General features: G+C 45.1%; 2 protein-coding genes across 2 annotated transcripts; both read right to left on the bottom strand.

Annotated features, from left to right (window-relative positions):
* Positions 1-997: 997 nt before the first annotated feature.
* LOC101773971 lies at positions 998-2,614 on the bottom strand. Its single transcript, XM_004953873.2, has one exon. It carries the CDS (start codon positions 2,560-2,562, stop codon positions 1,414-1,416), a length of 1,149 nt encoding a protein of 382 aa, XP_004953930.1. The 5' UTR covers positions 2,563-2,614; the 3' UTR covers positions 998-1,413.
* Positions 2,615-4,407: 1,793 nt separating this feature from the next.
* Positions 4,408-7,114, bottom strand: LOC101773559 (transcription termination factor MTERF2, chloroplastic). Its single transcript, XM_012848814.2, has 4 exons — positions 5,723-7,114; positions 5,284-5,350; positions 5,134-5,190; positions 4,408-5,036 (listed from the first exon to the last, which is right to left on the bottom strand). The coding sequence occupies exon 1, from the start codon at positions 6,941-6,943 to the stop codon at positions 5,747-5,749; it is 1,197 nt and encodes a 398-aa protein (XP_012704268.1). The 5' UTR covers positions 6,944-7,114; the 3' UTR covers positions 4,408-5,036; positions 5,134-5,190; positions 5,284-5,350; positions 5,723-5,746.
* Positions 7,115-19,059: the final 11,945 nt, after the last annotated feature.

Raw genomic sequence — 19,059 nt, 5'->3', positions numbered from 1 at the left:
CCCCCCTGGACCCCGGCACCTTACTGATTTAAACCTGTGTGTAGAGAGAGAGAGAGAGAGAGACACACACACACACACACATATTCTTAACCCTATAACTGATGCAGCATGTTCACCAAGCTGAGAATGCTCAGACTCATAATTCAGGAAACACAGCACCTGAAGCAGTGATTACATCAGTATTCTTAAACCTTTAACTGATACTGAATATTCACCTAGCTGATAAAATGCTCACAGATTCATAGTTCAGAGAAGGCAAGCTAAGCACATGACCAAAAAAAATTAAACACAATCATGGAAGAAACTGGGATTAATTTCTAAATCAACATCATTCTGGATACCAATGGGGTGAAGATGAAGCATAAAGTTGGGCATGAATATTTCGACAAAAACTGGAACTTGCAATTGAATAAACAAGTTGAAGTTGAAATGGAAAATCAAGGAGCCATATTTGGCCAAAATCTTAAACATCAATATACATCCCATGCTTAAAAATTGTGAACAGGTCATAACAGGCATTAAAAAATAGAGAGATTTTAGAGTGATTGAAAAAATGAGAACCGTCCATCCCGAGAAATCGAACGGTGGAAACAATGGAACGTGAAGTACCTAAAGAGAAGTACCAATTTGGTGGGACCAAGTACCAAAAATAGTGAGAAATTACTATGATGCTCTTTTAATTATGTCTGAATCTGTTTAATTCTTTTTGGTAAGCAAAATAAGAAAGGAAAGTACAAGGAAAGTACCTGCAAGTACCACTTGTACTTTAAAACCATTGTAATAAAGCTCAAAAAAATAACTATTAAGAAAACCCCCTAAACAAATGATAAATACATTATGTTGTTCCCTGCAAACCACTACATGAGTTCAAACGTGATAAATTCATTTCAGAATCCAAACCTAGGTACATGAAAAAAACAGCATAATGCAAATAACTATTAAGAAAACCCCCTAACAAATGATAAATACATTATGTTGTCCCCTGCAAACCACTACATGAGTTCAAACGTGACATTCATTTCAGAATCCAAACCTAGGTACATGAAAAAAACAGCATAATGCAAATAACTATTAAGAAAACCCCCTAACAAATGATAAATACATTATGTTGTCCCCTGCAAACCACTACATGAGTTCAAACGTGACATTCATTTCAGAATCCAAACCTAGGTAGATGAAAAAAACAGCATAATGCTTGGCTCATCATAAGTTAGTAAGGTTAACATAATGAGTTTCAGCAGTTCTGATGCTAGTGGCCAAGTACAGAGTTGCAGACAGGGTATCTGAATGTGCTAAGGATGAAACACAATTGCTGGTGCTGCCCATATATAGAACAAACAGAGAATCTCCTATAGTTTGTCAGCAAAGATTCAAAGCATTGGAACAAACGAACATCATCCTTGATAGCAAGCATCAGGAGGGCATTTTCCCTTTGCAAGCCGATGCATATGCATTCGCAAGGCCAGGAAGAACATCCTTATGAGCTTGTATATACCTGGAGTAGAACAACTTGTCACTAATTGTAATGATTGAGTAGAAGCTCAGATCTTTCCGCATCAATCCTTTCTCCTGGAGCACCTTCATCACGTAATTCCTGGGCGCCAGCCGGCGCTCCTGGCTGTACATTAGGATCGTGGGCCTGCCCTGGATGTACTTGGCATCGACTCCGACCATCTTGGTTAAGAACTCGTACACACGCTGAACCTTCTCCCTGGAACACCTCAACAGCTGCGGGGACATCCGCACCATTCTGGCAACCTCAGCATCGGAGCACCCGAGCGTCTTGCCAATCATCTTGAGCTTAGAGGCCATCGTCTCTGGGCCGAGGCCCGCCACGCTGTTCACCGCCTGCCTGAACATAAGGGAGTTGCGAGGCACGCCAAGCTCGTCGGCGCGCACGAGGACGGCCCTGGTGACGTCCGGGTTGCAGGTGAGCAGCCTCGGGTTGGCCACGCACATACGGTCAATGTCCTGAACAGATAGCCCGCGCTCCTGCAGCAGCCGGATGTTGGTCTTGACCACCTTGTCGAGGTCGGAGGAGACGAGGTAGTAGTTACGCTTGACGATGCGGAGGAACTTGTCGGGCGAGAACAAAGGCATCCAGAAGCCGAGCTTCTCGTCGATGTTGAAGATGCGGAAGAAGCAGGGGGCCGCGCGGACGAAGCTGCGGATCTGCGCGGTGGAGAAGCCATGGCTGCGGAAGCCATCCAAGCGGGCCCGCAGGTTCTTGTCGACGCTGCTGTTGAGGATGCGCGGGTCTTTGGCCACGAGGAGCGCGATGTCCGCCTTGGAGAGACCGAGCGCCGGGCCGGTGAGGAAAGCGAGCACGGCGTCGGCCTTGGCGGGGGATTTCCAGTGGGAGAAGCATTTGGCGGCCTTTGCGGCTTCCTCCCGGGTGAGGCCGCAGGTGGTGACGAGGTAGTCCTCCGCGGAGAAGTGGCCCGGGGAGGAGGAGGTCGCGGCGGCGATGGACAGGAGGGCGCGCTGGAGGGATAGGTGTATGGGGGAGGCGGAGCGGTGGAGGAGAAGATCCGGAAGGAGATGTTTTTGGAGGCGAAGCATTGCGGCGGCGGCCGGCGAGGGGAGTGGGGAGAGCTGGGGACTGGTGTTTGGTGTGGCCACGGAGTCCGACTCCGACGCGACCCTCAGTAAAAACCAAAAACCCTCCTCCGGTGCCTGAGATTTTTTTTATTTTTATATTTTATATTTTAGTATTTTGAAAAATATATATTCTAATAAAAAATTAGAAATCTATATCTATACCGTCATTTGAAACAGTTATAACCAAATGAAACGGCGAAAGTCTTATATGACCTTGGATAGAGATAAAATTTATATGAAAATTGTATATCTCAATTCTCAATGACATGTTCAAACTTTTTTTATTTGGTGTCATCTTGGTGCTCAAATAATCGACGCAAGTTTGAGATCTAAAATTCAAATTTTAGATTGAAACTAAGCAACACATTTTCAAAAAATCATAACTAATTCATATGAACTCGGATAGAGATAACTTTTATATAAAAATTGTAGCTTTCTACGAGATTTACAATGTCGTAGTTCAAACTATTTCATTTGAAGCCATCTTGTTCCTCAAATAATCAACACAAGTTTCAGATCTAAAATTGAATTTTAGATTTGGAACTTTTATCAATTATTTAAGTACCAAGATGATACCAAATAAAAAATGTTTGAACTAAAAAGTTACATATCTCGTCGAGATCTACAATTTTTATATAAAGTTTATCTCCATCCGTGTTCATATGAATTAGTTATGATTTTTTTGAAAGTGTACTGCCTAGAGGAGGAAAATTCCGCCAGTTGAACTCGGCGGTAAGGTTGCTACAGTGCACCTTCCGCCGTTTCATTTGGCTATAGCCTTTTCAAACAGCAGTATAGGTATAAATTTATAATTTTTTTATTAGAATATATATTTTTGCAAAATACGAAAATAAAAAATAAAAAAATTCTGTGCCTGACGAAAAACAATTGTTTGAGCCCACAAGTATTGGGCCCAATCCAAGAAAACACTGTTGGATTTTTTTTATTTTAATTTTTTGCTTCTGCTGGGACGACTACGCGAGATATTATGCAGGAAAAATAAAATAGTCCAGGCCTAATCCAGCGATCATATTTTCTGAATTTTCTAAACAAAAAATATGCTTCCAAAATCAGGAGTCGCCTCTTCATGTTCAAGTTACATGCTTACAGTCGCATGGTAAAGCATTTTTTAAAAAAATCCATGGTAAAAACTCGCCTACTCTGAGGTAGCCAAGTCTGACAAGTGCCTAGCTGAAGTCGTTTGTTTAGGGCTTTAGGCACAAGTCTTTTTTGTTCAAATTTACTTGCATTGTATTTCCTTTTGTAGCTTTGTTGAAGGACAAGTGTGTTTTTCTGATTCCCATGTTTTAACCAGGCCCTTTATGACTACTATCCCAGTCGTTAAGCTTGAAGGAAAAACACTGAGTACTGAGGTCCCGTTTGGTTCCACGGACTAAAGTTTAGTTCATATCACATTAAATGTTTAGATACTAGTTAGGAGTATTAAATATAGACTAATTACAAAACCAATTGCACAGACGGAGGCTAATTCACGAGACGAGTTTATTAAATCTAATTAGTCCATGATTTGACAATGTGATGCTACAGTAAATATTGCTAATCATGAATTAATTAGGCTTAATAGATTCGTCTCGCGAATTAGCCTCCATCTATGTAATTAGTTTTATAATTAGTCCATGTTGAGTCCTCCTAATTAGTATCCGAAGCTTCGATGTGACAAGTACTAAACTTTAGCTCAAGGATCCCAGCACCCCTTGAATATGCACTTGTCAGAATTTTTGGTGCAATGTAGCTGATGCAGGGAAAAGATCTCCATCAGAACATCTTTTAGAAAACAAAAGGGCATAAGCAGAATACAAGATGAAGCTCTATGTTAATCACCTCTGCGTGGCACACATTTGATGCTTGGTACATTACAGGGTGACAATGTCCAGCTTCTGTTAATAACAAGCTGATCGCAAAAGGAAACACATTGCTCCAACATGAACACTAAGACTCTCGAGAAGGAACCACCATTTTTCATAGTTAAGAACATCAGCTTTGATGCCAACAGTAATAGACCTACAACAAACCATCACGAATCTACTTGGTCTGCTTAGTTCATCAGTAGAACGAGGTTGCCAATTGGTGGAGACCTCCAAAGTCCAAACTCTCCATGTGATTCCAGTCAATGCTGAAATCCCTCTGGCAGTTACCCTGCACAGCTTCTACCTCTTTCAGAATCATCTCCATGAGAAAACTCTCAAAAAGGGAAATTTTCTCAATCACGACTGGGTTTACATACAACAGAGTCTATTAGCCTGTCCAACTGAAGTCGCCCACCTCTCCAGCCACGAGGAGCTCTACGAAAGGAGCATTCCTTCCATCCAAAATCCAAACATCCTTGTATTACTTGTATTCTGATATCTTGAACTTAGGCCAGCTTCCCACATCCCCCATGAAGAAATGTTTGTCAATGGATGCCTAGGTAACACCTGAGCATTGTGCACAAGCTTGGCTGAGCTGGTTACTTCTTCAAGGAAAACACTATTTTTGTACTTGTGTAGCCAAAAGAAAGAAATGCAGACTGACCTTCCTAGTTAATTTGTATTTCCAAGTTATAACCAAGCACCCCGACCAAAGATATTCCTGCCATTAAGCATGAAGGAACAGTACTGATTACAGAATAGCAGCATGGTTACATTTTGAATAAATGTAGCTTTTAAAGAACTCGGAAGGCACCTTACAGAATAGCAGCATGGTTACATTTTGAATAAATGTAGCTTTTAAAGAACTCGGAAGGCACCTTCTGCAATCCCTTGTGTTAGAGTGCATATATCAGAACATATTTGCCACATAAACGGGCGGCACAATACAAGATGAAGCTCAATGTTAACTTCAATAAGGACACAGCTATGGCAAATTCTATAGGATGATGTTAACTAAAATCTGATAGCAAAAGGAAATACATTATTTGTACTTCCATATTAAAACAGTCGCTCCGTTAGAGATGATTTTTTATGGTTATCAAATCAATTTATGCTGACACCTGTAATGGACCTAAGCTAAATGACCATGAAGCTACTTCGTCTGCTATAGTTCATCAGTAGAATGAGTATTCTTTTGAACCAGGATCAGTGGAATGAGGTTACACAGATACACAATGGTGGGGAAGAGACACCTCTAAATTCTCCTTCTATTCCAGTCAAAGTTGAAATCCCTCTGGCACCTTCCCCGAACAGGCAGACTCATAAGCATCAGCAAGGCCGGGGATGGATTCCTCATAGGGAGCAACGAATTTCTCCAAGAACTTCTCTTCGGTCGGCGCCACCACGTTGAAGAAGCACCGGTCCTGCTCAACCAACCCCATGTCCTTGAGAGCTTTCAGCACGAGATGCCGGGGCACTATCCGCCTCTCGAGGCTGTACATGAGGAGCACCGACCGGCGCGCGATGTACTGCGGCGGCAGCCCGACCTCGTTGAGCAGGAACTCGGCGTTCCGGCGCAGCCTCTCCTCGGACGCGACCAGGATCCGCGGCGCCTTGCTGACGGCCAGGTTCACCTCCTCCTGCGACCACCCCAGCGTCTCTTTCAGGACGGCGACCTTGGCATCGACCTTCTCCTGGCCGATGCATCCCGCGGTGGAGAGCGCGTGGCGGAACATCTGGGAGCCCGGCGCGACGCCGAGCTGCGTGGCGCGCCGCACGGCGTCCTGGACGTACTCCGGGTGCATGGTGACGAGCCGCGGCGCGGCCACGAGTAGCTTTGAGATATCCACGGCGCTGAGCCCGCACTGCTTGAGGAAGGCGACGTTGGGCTCGACCACCTTCTCGAGGTCGGAGGTGAGGAGCCAGTAGTTCCAGTCGCTGGCCTGGAGCAGCCGCTCCGGGGAGCCGAAGAGCGGGAGCCAGAACCGCACCTTGGAGACGAAGCTGCGGCAGAGGAAGTAGCGGCCGCCGATCTGCGCGAGGCGCGCGATCTGGGACGGGGAGAGCCCCAGCGCGCGGAGCTCCGCGGAGATGGGCGCCAGGGAGCGGTCGATGCGCGCGCAGAGGACGCGCGGGTTGGAGGCCACGAGGGCGGCGACCTCCTTGGATGAGAGCCCGAGGCCCGCGAGGAAGGCGAGCACGGCGTCCGCGTTGGAGGCGGACTTGAGGTGCGCGAGGTTCTTGGATGCCTTGAGCGCCTGCGGCGGGGTGAGGTGGCAGCTGGCGACGAGGTAGTCCTCGACGGCGAAGGTGCTCGCGGGGGCGGTAGAGGGAGCCGGGGTGGCGGCTGTGCTCGTGGCGGCCGCGCCCGCGCGGGTGAGGGTGACGCGGAGGCGGAGGCGGAGGCGGCAGGGGGGCGGGAGGAGGGACACGACGGCGAGGGGAGCGGCGGCGGGGTGGAAGAGGAGAGGCATGGCGGGGGACGGGGACGACCGGACGAGGCGTGGCAGCCTGGCAGGGTCCAGCTCCAGCGAGCGGGTGGTGATTTTTTGACTTGGGTTGTGTAATCCGCAGCTCGGTGGACGGTGGCGCAGGCCGCAGCCGCGCAAGCTGCAGGCTGCTGGCTGCTGCGCGCTGGCAACTGGGCTGTGCCGTGCGCCCGTGCGCGATGCACCCGGGCGTCCTCGCCCAAACAAGGGCCAAATGCGTCCAGAATCTGTTGGATCTGACGAGCTCGTTCGGAATTTGGTTGCAAATGCACAGCGAAATTCGCTGGCTTGCGCAGATTATCGTACTTTGGAACGGTTTAAATCCTACTTATACTTAAAAATATAAATTTTTTGAACGTGCCTTTCAATTAATAAGAAAAAAAGTTTAAAAAACAGAAATAAATGGCACTCATGCCGCCACAGCTGCGCAAGAGTGCTCACATGGAGCGGTATAAAAAAATAAATAAGTTAAAATTAGCAGCCAAACAATATACTTTTTTTCAGTTTTTTCTAGCCACGTTTCTCCCCATTGCTCCCATTTGTACTAAACGCAGAAGTTGCATCAAACTCGCTTCCTACAAAGTATTTTTTCCATTTCCATGCAATTTATTTGACAAACGCTTCTTCCCACTGCTGTACCAAACATGACCTATAGTTGTCTGGCTGAGGTCTCGGGTCACCATCAACTAGATTCGGACCTAATTTCCTAGATTCCAGGTTGCAGTAGTAATTTTTTGTTTGAGAAGTCACCGGAGGATGAAAAGTTCCACCTGAATTTAATTAAACCACGGATGCCGGATGAGCCGGTAATGGTCTTGGTGCAAAGCACCTTACAAGCTTTGATCGTTGAATGGTTAGATGAGTACAACAAGGACATGTTACAATAGAGAAAAGAGAAGCACAACTCGCAAACAATTCAAAGAATAGACATGACACAACCCGAAAGACAACCACCATTCACCGATTTAACGCTACCACCAAACATCATACTTGCCGATTTCGCTGTGGCCGTTGCACCCTACACCGCCCCTCTCGTAACTATGCCGATCTACCGGCGCCCTCCATCTAAGCAACACCAAGTGGAAAGGGGGCTAAAGGTGATGAAAGGTGCACAAGCAAAAGTTGTCGGATATGACAATCTCCCTTGAAGCTGATGGTGACACCTACAACACATACAGGCTCCACGTACCACCATCCAACGCCGTCCAAGGGGAGGAATCCTTAAAGGGGAATGGCGGAAGCGGTGAAACACCACCCAGTATTTAATTTTCTGACACCACCAAAGGAGCGCGTTGACGAAGCAGAGGTGCCAGACAAAGACATTAGCTGAGTCACAACAGCAGTCAACGGCTAGTACCAGCCTTACCCTTGAAGAGTAACAGCAAGGGGACATCACAGAGCAAAGCACAAACCTCCAACTTGAATATCCCTGGTTGAAATTTTGGCGGTCGACCTCCGAAACAACGCCTTCAAGGAGTACGACGTCAAGACGTCACTGTCGCTTCTCTGGTAGAATCCAGAGCAGGGTTTTCACCTGGAGGTGGTCCATGGTTGCGGTAGTGGAGCTCCAATGACAACACCTCCAAGAAGGTGTGAGGTGCTCTGCACACGAGAGAGTCGCCATTGTCCGCACCAACATGAGGTTGGGCATGGTTTTCAACAGGGAGCTCCCCACACCGACTAAGATGAACACACGCCCACACTTCCAATTGCAGCAGCCGACGACTGGCAAGCGTCATCGATAGGCCCGCCTCGTCCAACTGCCGAGCCACCAAATCTGGCAAGGTGAGGCTTGGGATGCGACCACATGGCAGATTGCAAGCGACACACTGGGCAAGTGCCTTACTTCTTGAACCCTCAACAGCCTGCGCGAGCAGCGAGTCACTCCAATGTCGCACCTAGAATGCGCGCGCCACGAGTAGAGGATGGAGCCTGGAGAGTCATTATGAGGACCAATGGTGGTCACCCTTGGATGATGAGTGATTCACAACGTTGTGTGGAATGATGTTGCTCTTGGCTTGTGATGTGCAGGTGTAGGATGTGACATGGCGGTTGACGACGTGCAGTGAAGGTCAAGCGAAAGTTTTATGCCGATAGACCAAGACCGGTGAAGGGTGAACACGAGTAGGCTTGGACCAAGGGATGCAAGGAGTCCGGGTGGAGTCATGGGCGATCCACATGGTGCACGGAACAACGAGAGAACATGATGGGATGGAGACGGCGTCGGTCGAGTCAAGCGGGACGAAGGAGTCAAAGGCTTGGCAGAGATCGGACACACTTCGACATCGACGAGATCGCGTGGCGGCCAAGCAGAGATGGATGGTTTGGGTGGTTTGGGCCTAAAAATCACCGTGCAGGCAGATTTTCCGATTTGGGCCTCAAAACCAGGGGCGAGCTCAGTGCGGCCGGAGCTTCGATAAGGAGGGCATGTGGTATCATCGCGAAGCTTGCATCGAGGTGAAATAAAGTCGTGAAGGTGGCATGTCCGTCCGATGCGTCTACGAAAAACTGGACCAAAATACCTTGCGTGGGCAGTTATCTTACTTGTAGCTGTAGGGGTATTTTTATCATCATCCATAGACTATATAAATTAGAGTTGGCTTGTTTGGAGGTGTGCTTAGAACCCTAATTTCATTTGCTTAGAGGCTAGCCAAGTGCTTAGAGAGAGGAGATGAGGGAGATGAGAGGGTGAGAACTTCTTTTCTCTTGATTTCTCCATCCTAGGGAAGGATGAAGGGTGGAGGCTAGTTCTCATCTTGTAAAGATGTTGTCTTCATGATTTATTCGAATTTATGTCTCATATCCATGGCTAAAGCTTGTTGTTTCTCCTGTTTTTCTTTTTCAGGATTTTTGGGATATTTTCGTGGGAATTTTCATTCTTCGAGTTTCAGCCCAAATCCTGCAAGGTTTGTTGGGGGGAAATTGTTGCTAGGATCCTTGTGAGCATCTATGATGTGATCCCCCCTTAAATCCCCCCACGGATTTGGCTTGAATTTGTAGTTTTCCCAAAAAAAAAACTCGAGTTCTTGGTAGGGTTTCGGTGCTCTCCAAAATTCATGATGAATACTTGAGCTTTTTTGAAGTCTTTGGGAATAGCCTTGTATGTTGTTGTGAGTCTATGGTTCAAATTTTGTGATTTTTGGAGGTTGTTTGATCGAGTTTCAGATTTTCCAACTTCTTCACGCAGGTTGTTTTTGGAGTTGTGAAAAATTCCGAAGATTTTTACGTATTCTCCGAAGAATTTTTTTGAAAACTCCGTAGGTATGGATTCTCCAGAGATTTATGTGGATTCTCCGGAAGTTGCGGATTCTCTGGAGAATTTTGCGGAGTTTTCGTACTTTTGTGTTGGTTTTTGAATCTCTTCTTCTGACACTTGTTTAGGTTCATTATTGCTTCGGTTAGTCTCTAAATTAGTTCATAACACCATTCCTAGGTCAATTAGCTCTTGCATAGCTAAGAGGATTTGATATTGCTAGAAGAGAGGTTTGTGGATTAGTTTGGGATTTAAGCCGAGGTTTTTTGAAGAAATTTGAATCGGCTCCCATGCACCCCCCCCTCTGGTCGCCCGTCCCGGTCCTTTCAGAGCTGTTTCGGAGCTGGTTAAGGTTTCTCCATACCCTAATCGGTTTCGAGATCCAAAATGGTGATCTCTGAGCGTTCTCTACTTTGATGGGTCTGATTATCGATATTGGAAAACACGCATGAGAGCCCATCTCAATAGTAGTGAAGCAGGGGTTTGGGAAATCACTTAGGATGATACTTACATGATTCTTGCCACTCTCTTGACTCAAGAAGAAAGAAAGAAATATCATGCCAACAACAAGACGGTGGATATCCTGTTTGCTAGTCTGTGCCATGCTGAGTTTTATCGTGTCGAGGATCTATCTCTGGCTCATGAGATTTGATCCCGACTTTAGAGTTTCCATGAGGGGAACAGTCAGGTGGAGACACGACTCTTTGAGACCTACTGACGTGAGTACGAAAACTTTGTTCATTTGCTCGATGAGTCTGCTGATGCTTTGTTCTAGCGCTTTCTTGCTATTGTGAACAAGATGAAAGCGAACATCACCAACTTGCCCTACACTGATCATGATAGAGTTTTAAAGCTCCTGCATGCTTTGGATCACAAGGTGTGGAGTCGAAGGTTGATGCTATCATCGAGTCCACAAACTATGAGACTCTTTCAACTGATGAGCTTTTCGCCAAGCTGAAGTCGACAGAGATTGACAAGAGGCTCCAAGCAAAACAAGGGAGCCCTACTGATTCTTATAGTATAGCTCTTGTGTTAGGATCTGAACAGTCTACGTCTTTGGCTAACCCTTCTACCATGTCCTTTGCTTTGTCTTGTTTGGTGTCTGTTTCAGAGGAGTAGTTGGAGGTTCTTGATGATGAGGAGCTCGCCTTGATCATGAGGTTGTTCATGCGGTTCAACGACAACCGCAAGAACCGGCGAAGGAACAACAACAACTGTTTCGAGTGTGGCAAGCCAGGTCACTTCACTACTGACTGCCCCGACAAGAACAAGTCCAAGAACGTATACGACTACAGCAAGTACAAAGTCAAGAAGAAGAAGAAGAAGAAGAAGAAGAAGAAGAAGAAGAAGAAGAAGAAGAAGAAGAAGAAGAAGAAGAAGAAGAAGAAGAAGAAGAAGAAGAAGAAGGAGCACCGATTGTGAGAAGAAGGAGCACCGCAAGGTGGCCAAAGCGACATTGACTCTGACACCGACGAGCACACGGACTCAAGCTCAAGTGAGGAGGATGACAACCGCAAGGCGAAGAAAAAGGAAAGCAAGAATTTCAACGGCCTCTGCTTCTACTCCAACGAGAACCGCAACGGGTACTGCATCATGGCTCTCAACGCTGACAACAAGAAGGATGGTAAGGAAAGTGACTCCGACTCAGAAACAGAGGTAAAGTCTACTCCTGAACAACTTGCCTTAGAAGTAGAGGAAATCAATGATTGCTTGATAAATCAAGATAAGTTGATCAAAAAGCTGCTCGTGAACGAATTGAGCTTAAGGCTAAGTTGGAGAATGTTTTGATTGAATTAGATATGTTTAAATCTGCTCCTACTATTTCTGATATTGTTGAGTGTGATGAATGTGCTGTTCACATGCCTAGATAGCTTATTTTCAATCTAAGCATGCTTCTCTTGTAGATGAACTTGATTTAACTAGGGTTGCTTTAGATGAAGTTAAAACTAGACCTGTTTTACTCGGTGCATGCAAATCTTACCCTGCTTTACAAATTCAACTTGATGATACATGTGCTAATATTAAAGTCCTTGAGAAATCTGATTTAATTGCTAAATCTAAGGTTCCTGAATGCACAAAGTGTCCTGGTTGTGTTACTAGCATTGAAGAACTTAAACATGCTGTTCGAATTGCTAAGGATGAAAATAACTACTTGCGCACAGTTCTCAGTTGGGTGTTGAGTAGGGAACCTCAGTTGGGTATCATGATTCAAGAGTTTAAGAGGGCTGATGGTTTTGGGATTGGAAGTGTGATCAAGAAGTGCAATTTTGATTGGTTGTATGAGAAAGTTGGTTAGTGTAGTGGTGAGAGAGAGAAACAAGCAACTTCCATCACTTGTGAGCCACCCAAGCTGAGTGTAGAGCAACGCAACCCAGAATGTGAGGAAAATCCTAAAGATGGAGTGTTTATTGAACCATCTCATAAACAAGATTGATACACTTCCAGATATGGCCTTGAAGCTTCCTCCACCAAAAGCCAAAGTCAAACCACAACCAAGAGTAAACCCACAATCGAAAGCTAACCCACAACCGAGAGCTAACCCACAGCCAAAACAACCAGTTCGGCTCCACTATGAGTATTGTAAAAGGTAGGGTCATTTTGATGGATTTTGTTTTCGAAGGAAGAAAGCTTTGAGGTGTGAGCGTGCGTAGGGAAATCGGAACATGTACCATCCTTCTCATGGTGTACATGCGCATAGAACAGCTCCTCCACCTCGTCGTGTGGATACTGTGCGTTCAATTCCTTCTCGTAGGTTTTCCAGGCATGCTCCTAGTCATGATCAATATGACTTAGGACAACATGGTCATGGTTTTAAGTCTCAAAGGTACAATAGACCATGTTTTCCCCCTCGTGGTGGTCATAGTCCTCTAGTGAGATGAGAGATGGTTAATTTTGCTAACCCCACTTTTGAGCAGATGGCTTGACACTGGTATTCTACTTGTTTTAATAATCCTAGTGTTAAGACATCTGCTCACCATTGATCTCCTTTTTGTTGAGCAGGTCAGAGGCTTGGAGAACATGTGGCTTATTGACTCTGGTTGTTCTCAACACATGACCGGTGATCACAAATGGTTCTCCAGCCTCACCCCGGTGATGATCAAAGAGTACATCACTTTCAGGGATAATAATAGAGGAAAGGTATTGTCTGAAGGAGCTATAAAGATAAGTGAGAATTTCATTCTCAAGCGAGTTGCCCTTGTTGATTCCCTCAGGTTCAATTTACTTTCGGTTTCACAACTGCTTGATGATGGTTTTAAGGTTCGTTTCAAGCAAGGAGCCTCACGTATTTTAGACTCTCGAGGTGATCTTGTGTGTATGATCATCCCCAAGGGTCAGGTCTTTTGAGTTGATTTTTCTAAGTCGTTTTGTCTCTCTCGATGTTTAGTAGCTGGTACTTCTTCTAAGCTTTGGAAGTGGCATAGAAGATTAGGTCATTTGAGTTTTGATTTTCTCTCCCGTTTGAGTGCTCTTGATCTTATTCGAGGTTTGCCCAAGCTCAAGTTTGAGAAAGATCTTGTTTGTGTTCCCTATCGTCATGGCAAAATGGTTGCCGCTTCTCACCCACCTGTGAAACCGAATGATGACTGAGCATCCAGGGGAGCTGTTGCATAAGGATATAGTTGGTCCAGCTCGTGTTTGCTCAGTTTGTGGGAAGTGGTATGTTCTTGTGGTTGTTGACATTTCTCGAGGTATTCATGGGTCTTTTTCATGGAATCTAAGGAGGAGGTATTTCCTTTTGTTCGAGATTTGATCTTGAGGTTGAAAAATGAGCGACTTACAGATACCATGAGAGCTATTCACAGTCACAATGGCACAGAATTCAAGAACGCTCATTTTAAAGCCTTTTGCAAAGATCTTAGTCTTGAACATCATTTTTCATCGCCTTATGTCCCTCCTCAGAATGGTGTTGTTGAACAGAAAAAACGAACTCTTTGTAAAATGGCAAGGATGATGCTCGATGAGCATACGAGTCATAGAAAATATTGGGCCGAAGCTGTCGACACTGGTTGCTATGTTTCCAATCGAATATTCTTGCGAGCTTTCTTGAAAAAACCCTCTTATTAGCTGATGCATCGACATAGCCCCAAAGTAAGTCACCTGAGAGTGTTTGGCTGCAAGTGTTTCATTCTCAAGCAAGATAATTTGGACAAATTTGAGTCTCATTATACGGATGGTATTTTTCTAGGATATGCTTCTCATAGTCATGCTTATTGTGTGCTTAACTTTGAAACTAACCGAATTATGGAAACTTATGAGATTACCTTCGATGAAACTATACCTCGCATAACTCCTGTCTTTAAGGTTGCAGGTGAACATGAAATGGGGCAAAATATTTTTGAGGAAGAGGAAGAGAGTGTTGATGGTGGTGATGAAGATGATGATGAGATTGATCATGCACCAGCTGCTACACCTGCACCTTCTACTTCTACTACGACAGTTGATGGTCTTACCCCTACTCCCACTACTATAAGCCATCAACAAGTACCACTACATGATGATGAAGAAGAACTTTGGTTGCCAAGTTTGCAGATGATATGAGCAGGAAATTTGAGATGTCGATGATGTGTGTGTTGACTTTTCTTCCTTGGACTACAAATCAAGCAAAACAACGATGGGACTTTTGTGCACCAAGGCAAGTACACAAAGGATGTACTGAGGAAGTTCGACATGGTTGACGCCAAGCCATTGTCAACTCCCATGGTGATGACGACGGTTTTGGATGCGGATGAAGATGGTGAACCGGTTGACCAGAAGGAGTACCGGAGCATGATCGGCTCCCTCCTGTACCTAACGGCAACAAGGCCGGACATACACTTCGTCGTGTGTCTATGCGCTCGTTTTCAAGCTTCACCAAGAACATCTCATCGTCAAGCGATAAAGAGAATCATGAGGTACCTTCATTTCATATCTGAGTTTGGTTTGTGGTACTCTGCCTCCTCGACACTCACACTTCACGGTTACTCCGATGTGGATTTCATTGGGTGTCGGTTGGATCGCAAGTCCACTTCTGATACTTGTCAGTTTCTTGGTTCTTCCTTGGTTTCCTAGTCTTCCCGCAAACAATCTAGTGTTGCTCAGTCTACCATCGAAGCCGAGTACATTGTTGCTGCTAGCTGCTGTTCCCAGCTGTTGTGGATGATCTCCACTTTGAGAGATTTTAGTTTGATTTTTTTGCATATACCTCTTTTGTATGATAGTACGAGTGCAATCAGTATAGCTAAGAATCCCGTTCTCCACTCAAAAACCAAACACATAGATGTGAGATATCATTTTCTGAGAGATCATGTTAAGAAAGAAGATATTGACCTTACTTACGTTGCTACCCAAAATCAACTCGCTGACATCTCACAAAACCCCTGGATCAAGCCACTTTTACTCATTTGCGGGGGGAGCTGAGTGTGTGCTTTCCTTTTTGAGTTGAGTTTTGGAGCTTCTCTTGTATTATTCTTGTATCATATTTCTGTTTATACCACGGTAGGCTAGTCACCTTTTCATAATAGCATTTTGTGCTTTTCATGTATATCTTATCATGCTATCTTTTGTAATATATTATGGTGGATGATACATATGAACATCATGTCATGCTTTACCTTAGTTCACATTTGGGTATGGCATGTTGTTCATCTGTATCATTTTAGCTTAGTTCCATTGCATCTGTATCATGTTGCATTTGTATCATGTTGCACTAGATGAGCTTCTCCTATATACCCTGTGTACTCTCTTATGCTACTTTGGAGCTAATGCTTTGGTTGGTGATTTTGATGCAATGTGCAGTTATACTCTTGATGATATTGTCTTATAAACATGATGAGATAACTGTTTTTGAATCCAATGCTAATTCTACGCTATGAACTTGACTTGCTTATCACCCATGAGTAGTTGCTTGGTTATTCTTTGTTTTTGCTTGAATGCTAGTACCATGTTTAACTTTAGCTTGGAATTTATATTCTTTTCAATTGGGTCAAAAATCTAGGTATCATTGCAAATGTTTAGCCCATGGTGCATTCTTTGGGGAAGCATGGCTTCTTTGTGCCGCAAAGGCACTTCATGTAACTTGTGTAATGTGAATGATGAAAAATGATGATAAGAAAAAATTCAGTAATTCACCAAGTTTTTGTGCTTAATGTTGATATTATTGCTTGCTTAGTTGGTACAAGATGTCTACCAAAACAAGTAGGCATTTGATTTCAACAAGCTTTCACATGACTTGTGATGCATATGTGGGTGTTTGCAATGATCTCTTGTTGAGAATGTATCTTCCTTGTATGAGCTCTAATGATCTAGTTTATTCTTGCTTGGGTGATTCATGACTAGGTGTTTGCTCTTGTGGTGATACTTTTACAAATTGCTAAAACTTGACACATGTTTCATCTCTTGTTTATATCATATTATCCTCTTGATGGCGATGCAATTGCTCTTTATTGCATTATCTCACTTGTAGCCTTTGTGAGTGCTGTGTGGTATATCTGAGAAGCTTAGTAGATTCTGCACCTCATGGCATGCATTTTGTGCTCTCATGCTATACTTGATGTTTGCATTGTCAACAAGGGGGAGAGATTCACACAAAGTCATTTATTTGTCAACAAGGGGAAAGATTGCATTTGTCCATGTTTTCAGGGGGAGTTTTGTGAGCTTTTTGTGCTCTTGTGCTCATTTGCCGGTCGTGTTGAGCTTTTACCTCTTCTTGAGGAGCCGGTGGTTCGTCTGAGCTTTTGATCTTCACATGATTGGTGTTGAGCCCTTTCTGCCTCTTCTTGAGGGATCATGTGTTTTTGTCTGAGTTGTGTAGAGCTGTTGCCCTTGTCTTAGGGGACTAAGACTTCTCATTTCGAGTGGTCTTGCATTTGCCTTTTCTCTTGGCATTTTTGATTACTTAAATGAGCTTTTCTTTTTCTTTTCTCCTTCTTTTCTTCTTTTTCAACTATGAATTTGTGTTGGGTGTTGTCAATGCACTTATCAGGGGAAAATTGAGAACCAATGGTGGTCACCCTTGGATGATGAATGATTGATAACATTGTGTGGAATGATGTTGCTCTTGACTTGTGATGTGCAGATGTAGGATGTGACATAGCGGCCGATGGAGGTCAAGCGAAAGGTTCATACCGATGGACCAAGGGCGGTGAAGGGTGAACACGAGTAGGCTTGGACCGAGGGACCTAAGGAGTTTGGATGGAGTCATGGGCGATCCACATGGTGCACGGAAGGGTGAGAGAACATGACGGGATGGAGATAGTGTCGGTCGAGTCAAGCGGGACGGAGGAGTCAAAGGCTTGGCGGAGGTTGGACAGGCGTCGACATCGAGGAGGTCGCGTGGCGGCCAAGCGGAGATGGACGGTTTGGGTGGTTTGGGCCTCAAAACCACCGTGCAAGCAAGTTTCCCGGTTTGGGCCTCAAAATCGGAGGGCGAGCTCGGTGCGGCCGGAGCTTCGAGAAGGAGGGCACGTGGCATCATCGCAAGCTTGCGTTGAGGTGAAGAAAAGTCGTGAAGGTGGCGTGTTCTTCTGATGCGTCTACAAAAATGGACCAATATGCTCCTGCGTGGGTGGTTATTTTACTTGTAGCTGTAGGGGTATTTTCATCATCAGCATAGACTATATATATTAGAGTTGGTTGATTTGGGAGTGTGCTTGGAACCCTAATTTCATTTGGTTAGAGGCTAGCCAAGTGCTTAGAGAGAGGAGAGGAGGGAGATGAGAGGGTGAGAGCTTCTTTTCTCTTGATTTCTCCATCCTAGGGGAGGATGAAGGATGAAGGCTAGTTTTCCCAAAAACTCGAGTTCTTGGTAGGGTTTTGGTGCTATCCAAAATTTGTGATGAATATTTGAGCTTTTTTTTTTGAAATGAGCCTTTGGGAATAGACTCGGTATGTTGTTGTGAGTCTATGGTTCAAATTTTGTGATTTTTGGAGGTCGTTTGATCGAGTTTCAGATTTTTCCAACTTCTTCACGCATGATGTTTTTGGAGTTGCGGAAAATTCCGGAGATTTTTACGGATTCTCCGGAGAATTTTTCGGAAACTCCATAAGTGCGGATTCTCCGAAGATTTGAACAGATGTTCCGGAAGTTGCGGATTCTCCGAAGAGTTTTGCGGAGTTTTCGTACTTTTGTGTTGGTTTTTAAATCTCTTTTTCCGACACTTTGCTCGTGTTCATTCTTACTTCCGGTAGTCTCTAAATTAATTCCTAACATCATTCTTAGGTCCATTAGCTCCCGGTAGTCTCTAAATTAATTTCTAACATCATTCTTAGGTCCATTAGCTTTTAAATAGGTAAAAGTATTTGATAGTATTTGATAGGTTTGTAAATTGGTTTGGAACTTTCGTACAGGTTCTTTGAATAAATTTGAATATGCTCGCCCGTCCCGCTCCTTCACGTTGGACTGCACCTACGATGGCACGGAGCCCTGAGCCCCAAGCATCGCCGTGGCGGCGCAGCCATTGGGATGGCCCAAATCTGGGTGCCAGGCCCAGCACGCCAGCAGCGATGCCCCGCGGCGAAGAGCCGGCGCTCGCCCCCGGCGACAGGTCACAGCGACCGCGCACGGCTCCCACGGCACCACAGCACGGGGACCCGCCGTCAAAACGACGGGGAGCAGCTCGAACGGGCGAGCCAAGGCTTGATCTGCAAGGGCCCCCATTGAATCTATGCCTAAGCATCGTGTGGCGAGCACCACCACGCCGGAGTTGGACGAGACACCAGATCTGAAGGTTGGGAGGAGGAGGAAGGAAACGGAGTGGAAAAATGAAAGGGGAAAAGCAGTGGAGCCAGCTTTGGCTCCTCCCCTGGCCGCCACCCAGTAGTAATTGAAGCCATTTTCTCTCTCGTAAGAACATTGAACAGGTCTAAAATC

Source organism: Setaria italica, chromosome I (assembly GCF_000263155.2).
Source record: "Setaria italica strain Yugu1 chromosome I, Setaria_italica_v2.0, whole genome shotgun sequence".
Classification (NCBI taxonomy): domain Eukaryota; kingdom Viridiplantae; phylum Streptophyta; class Magnoliopsida; order Poales; family Poaceae; genus Setaria; species Setaria italica.
Note: the sequence above shows the minus strand (reverse complement) of the source record. Positions and strands in the feature narration are given on the sequence as shown.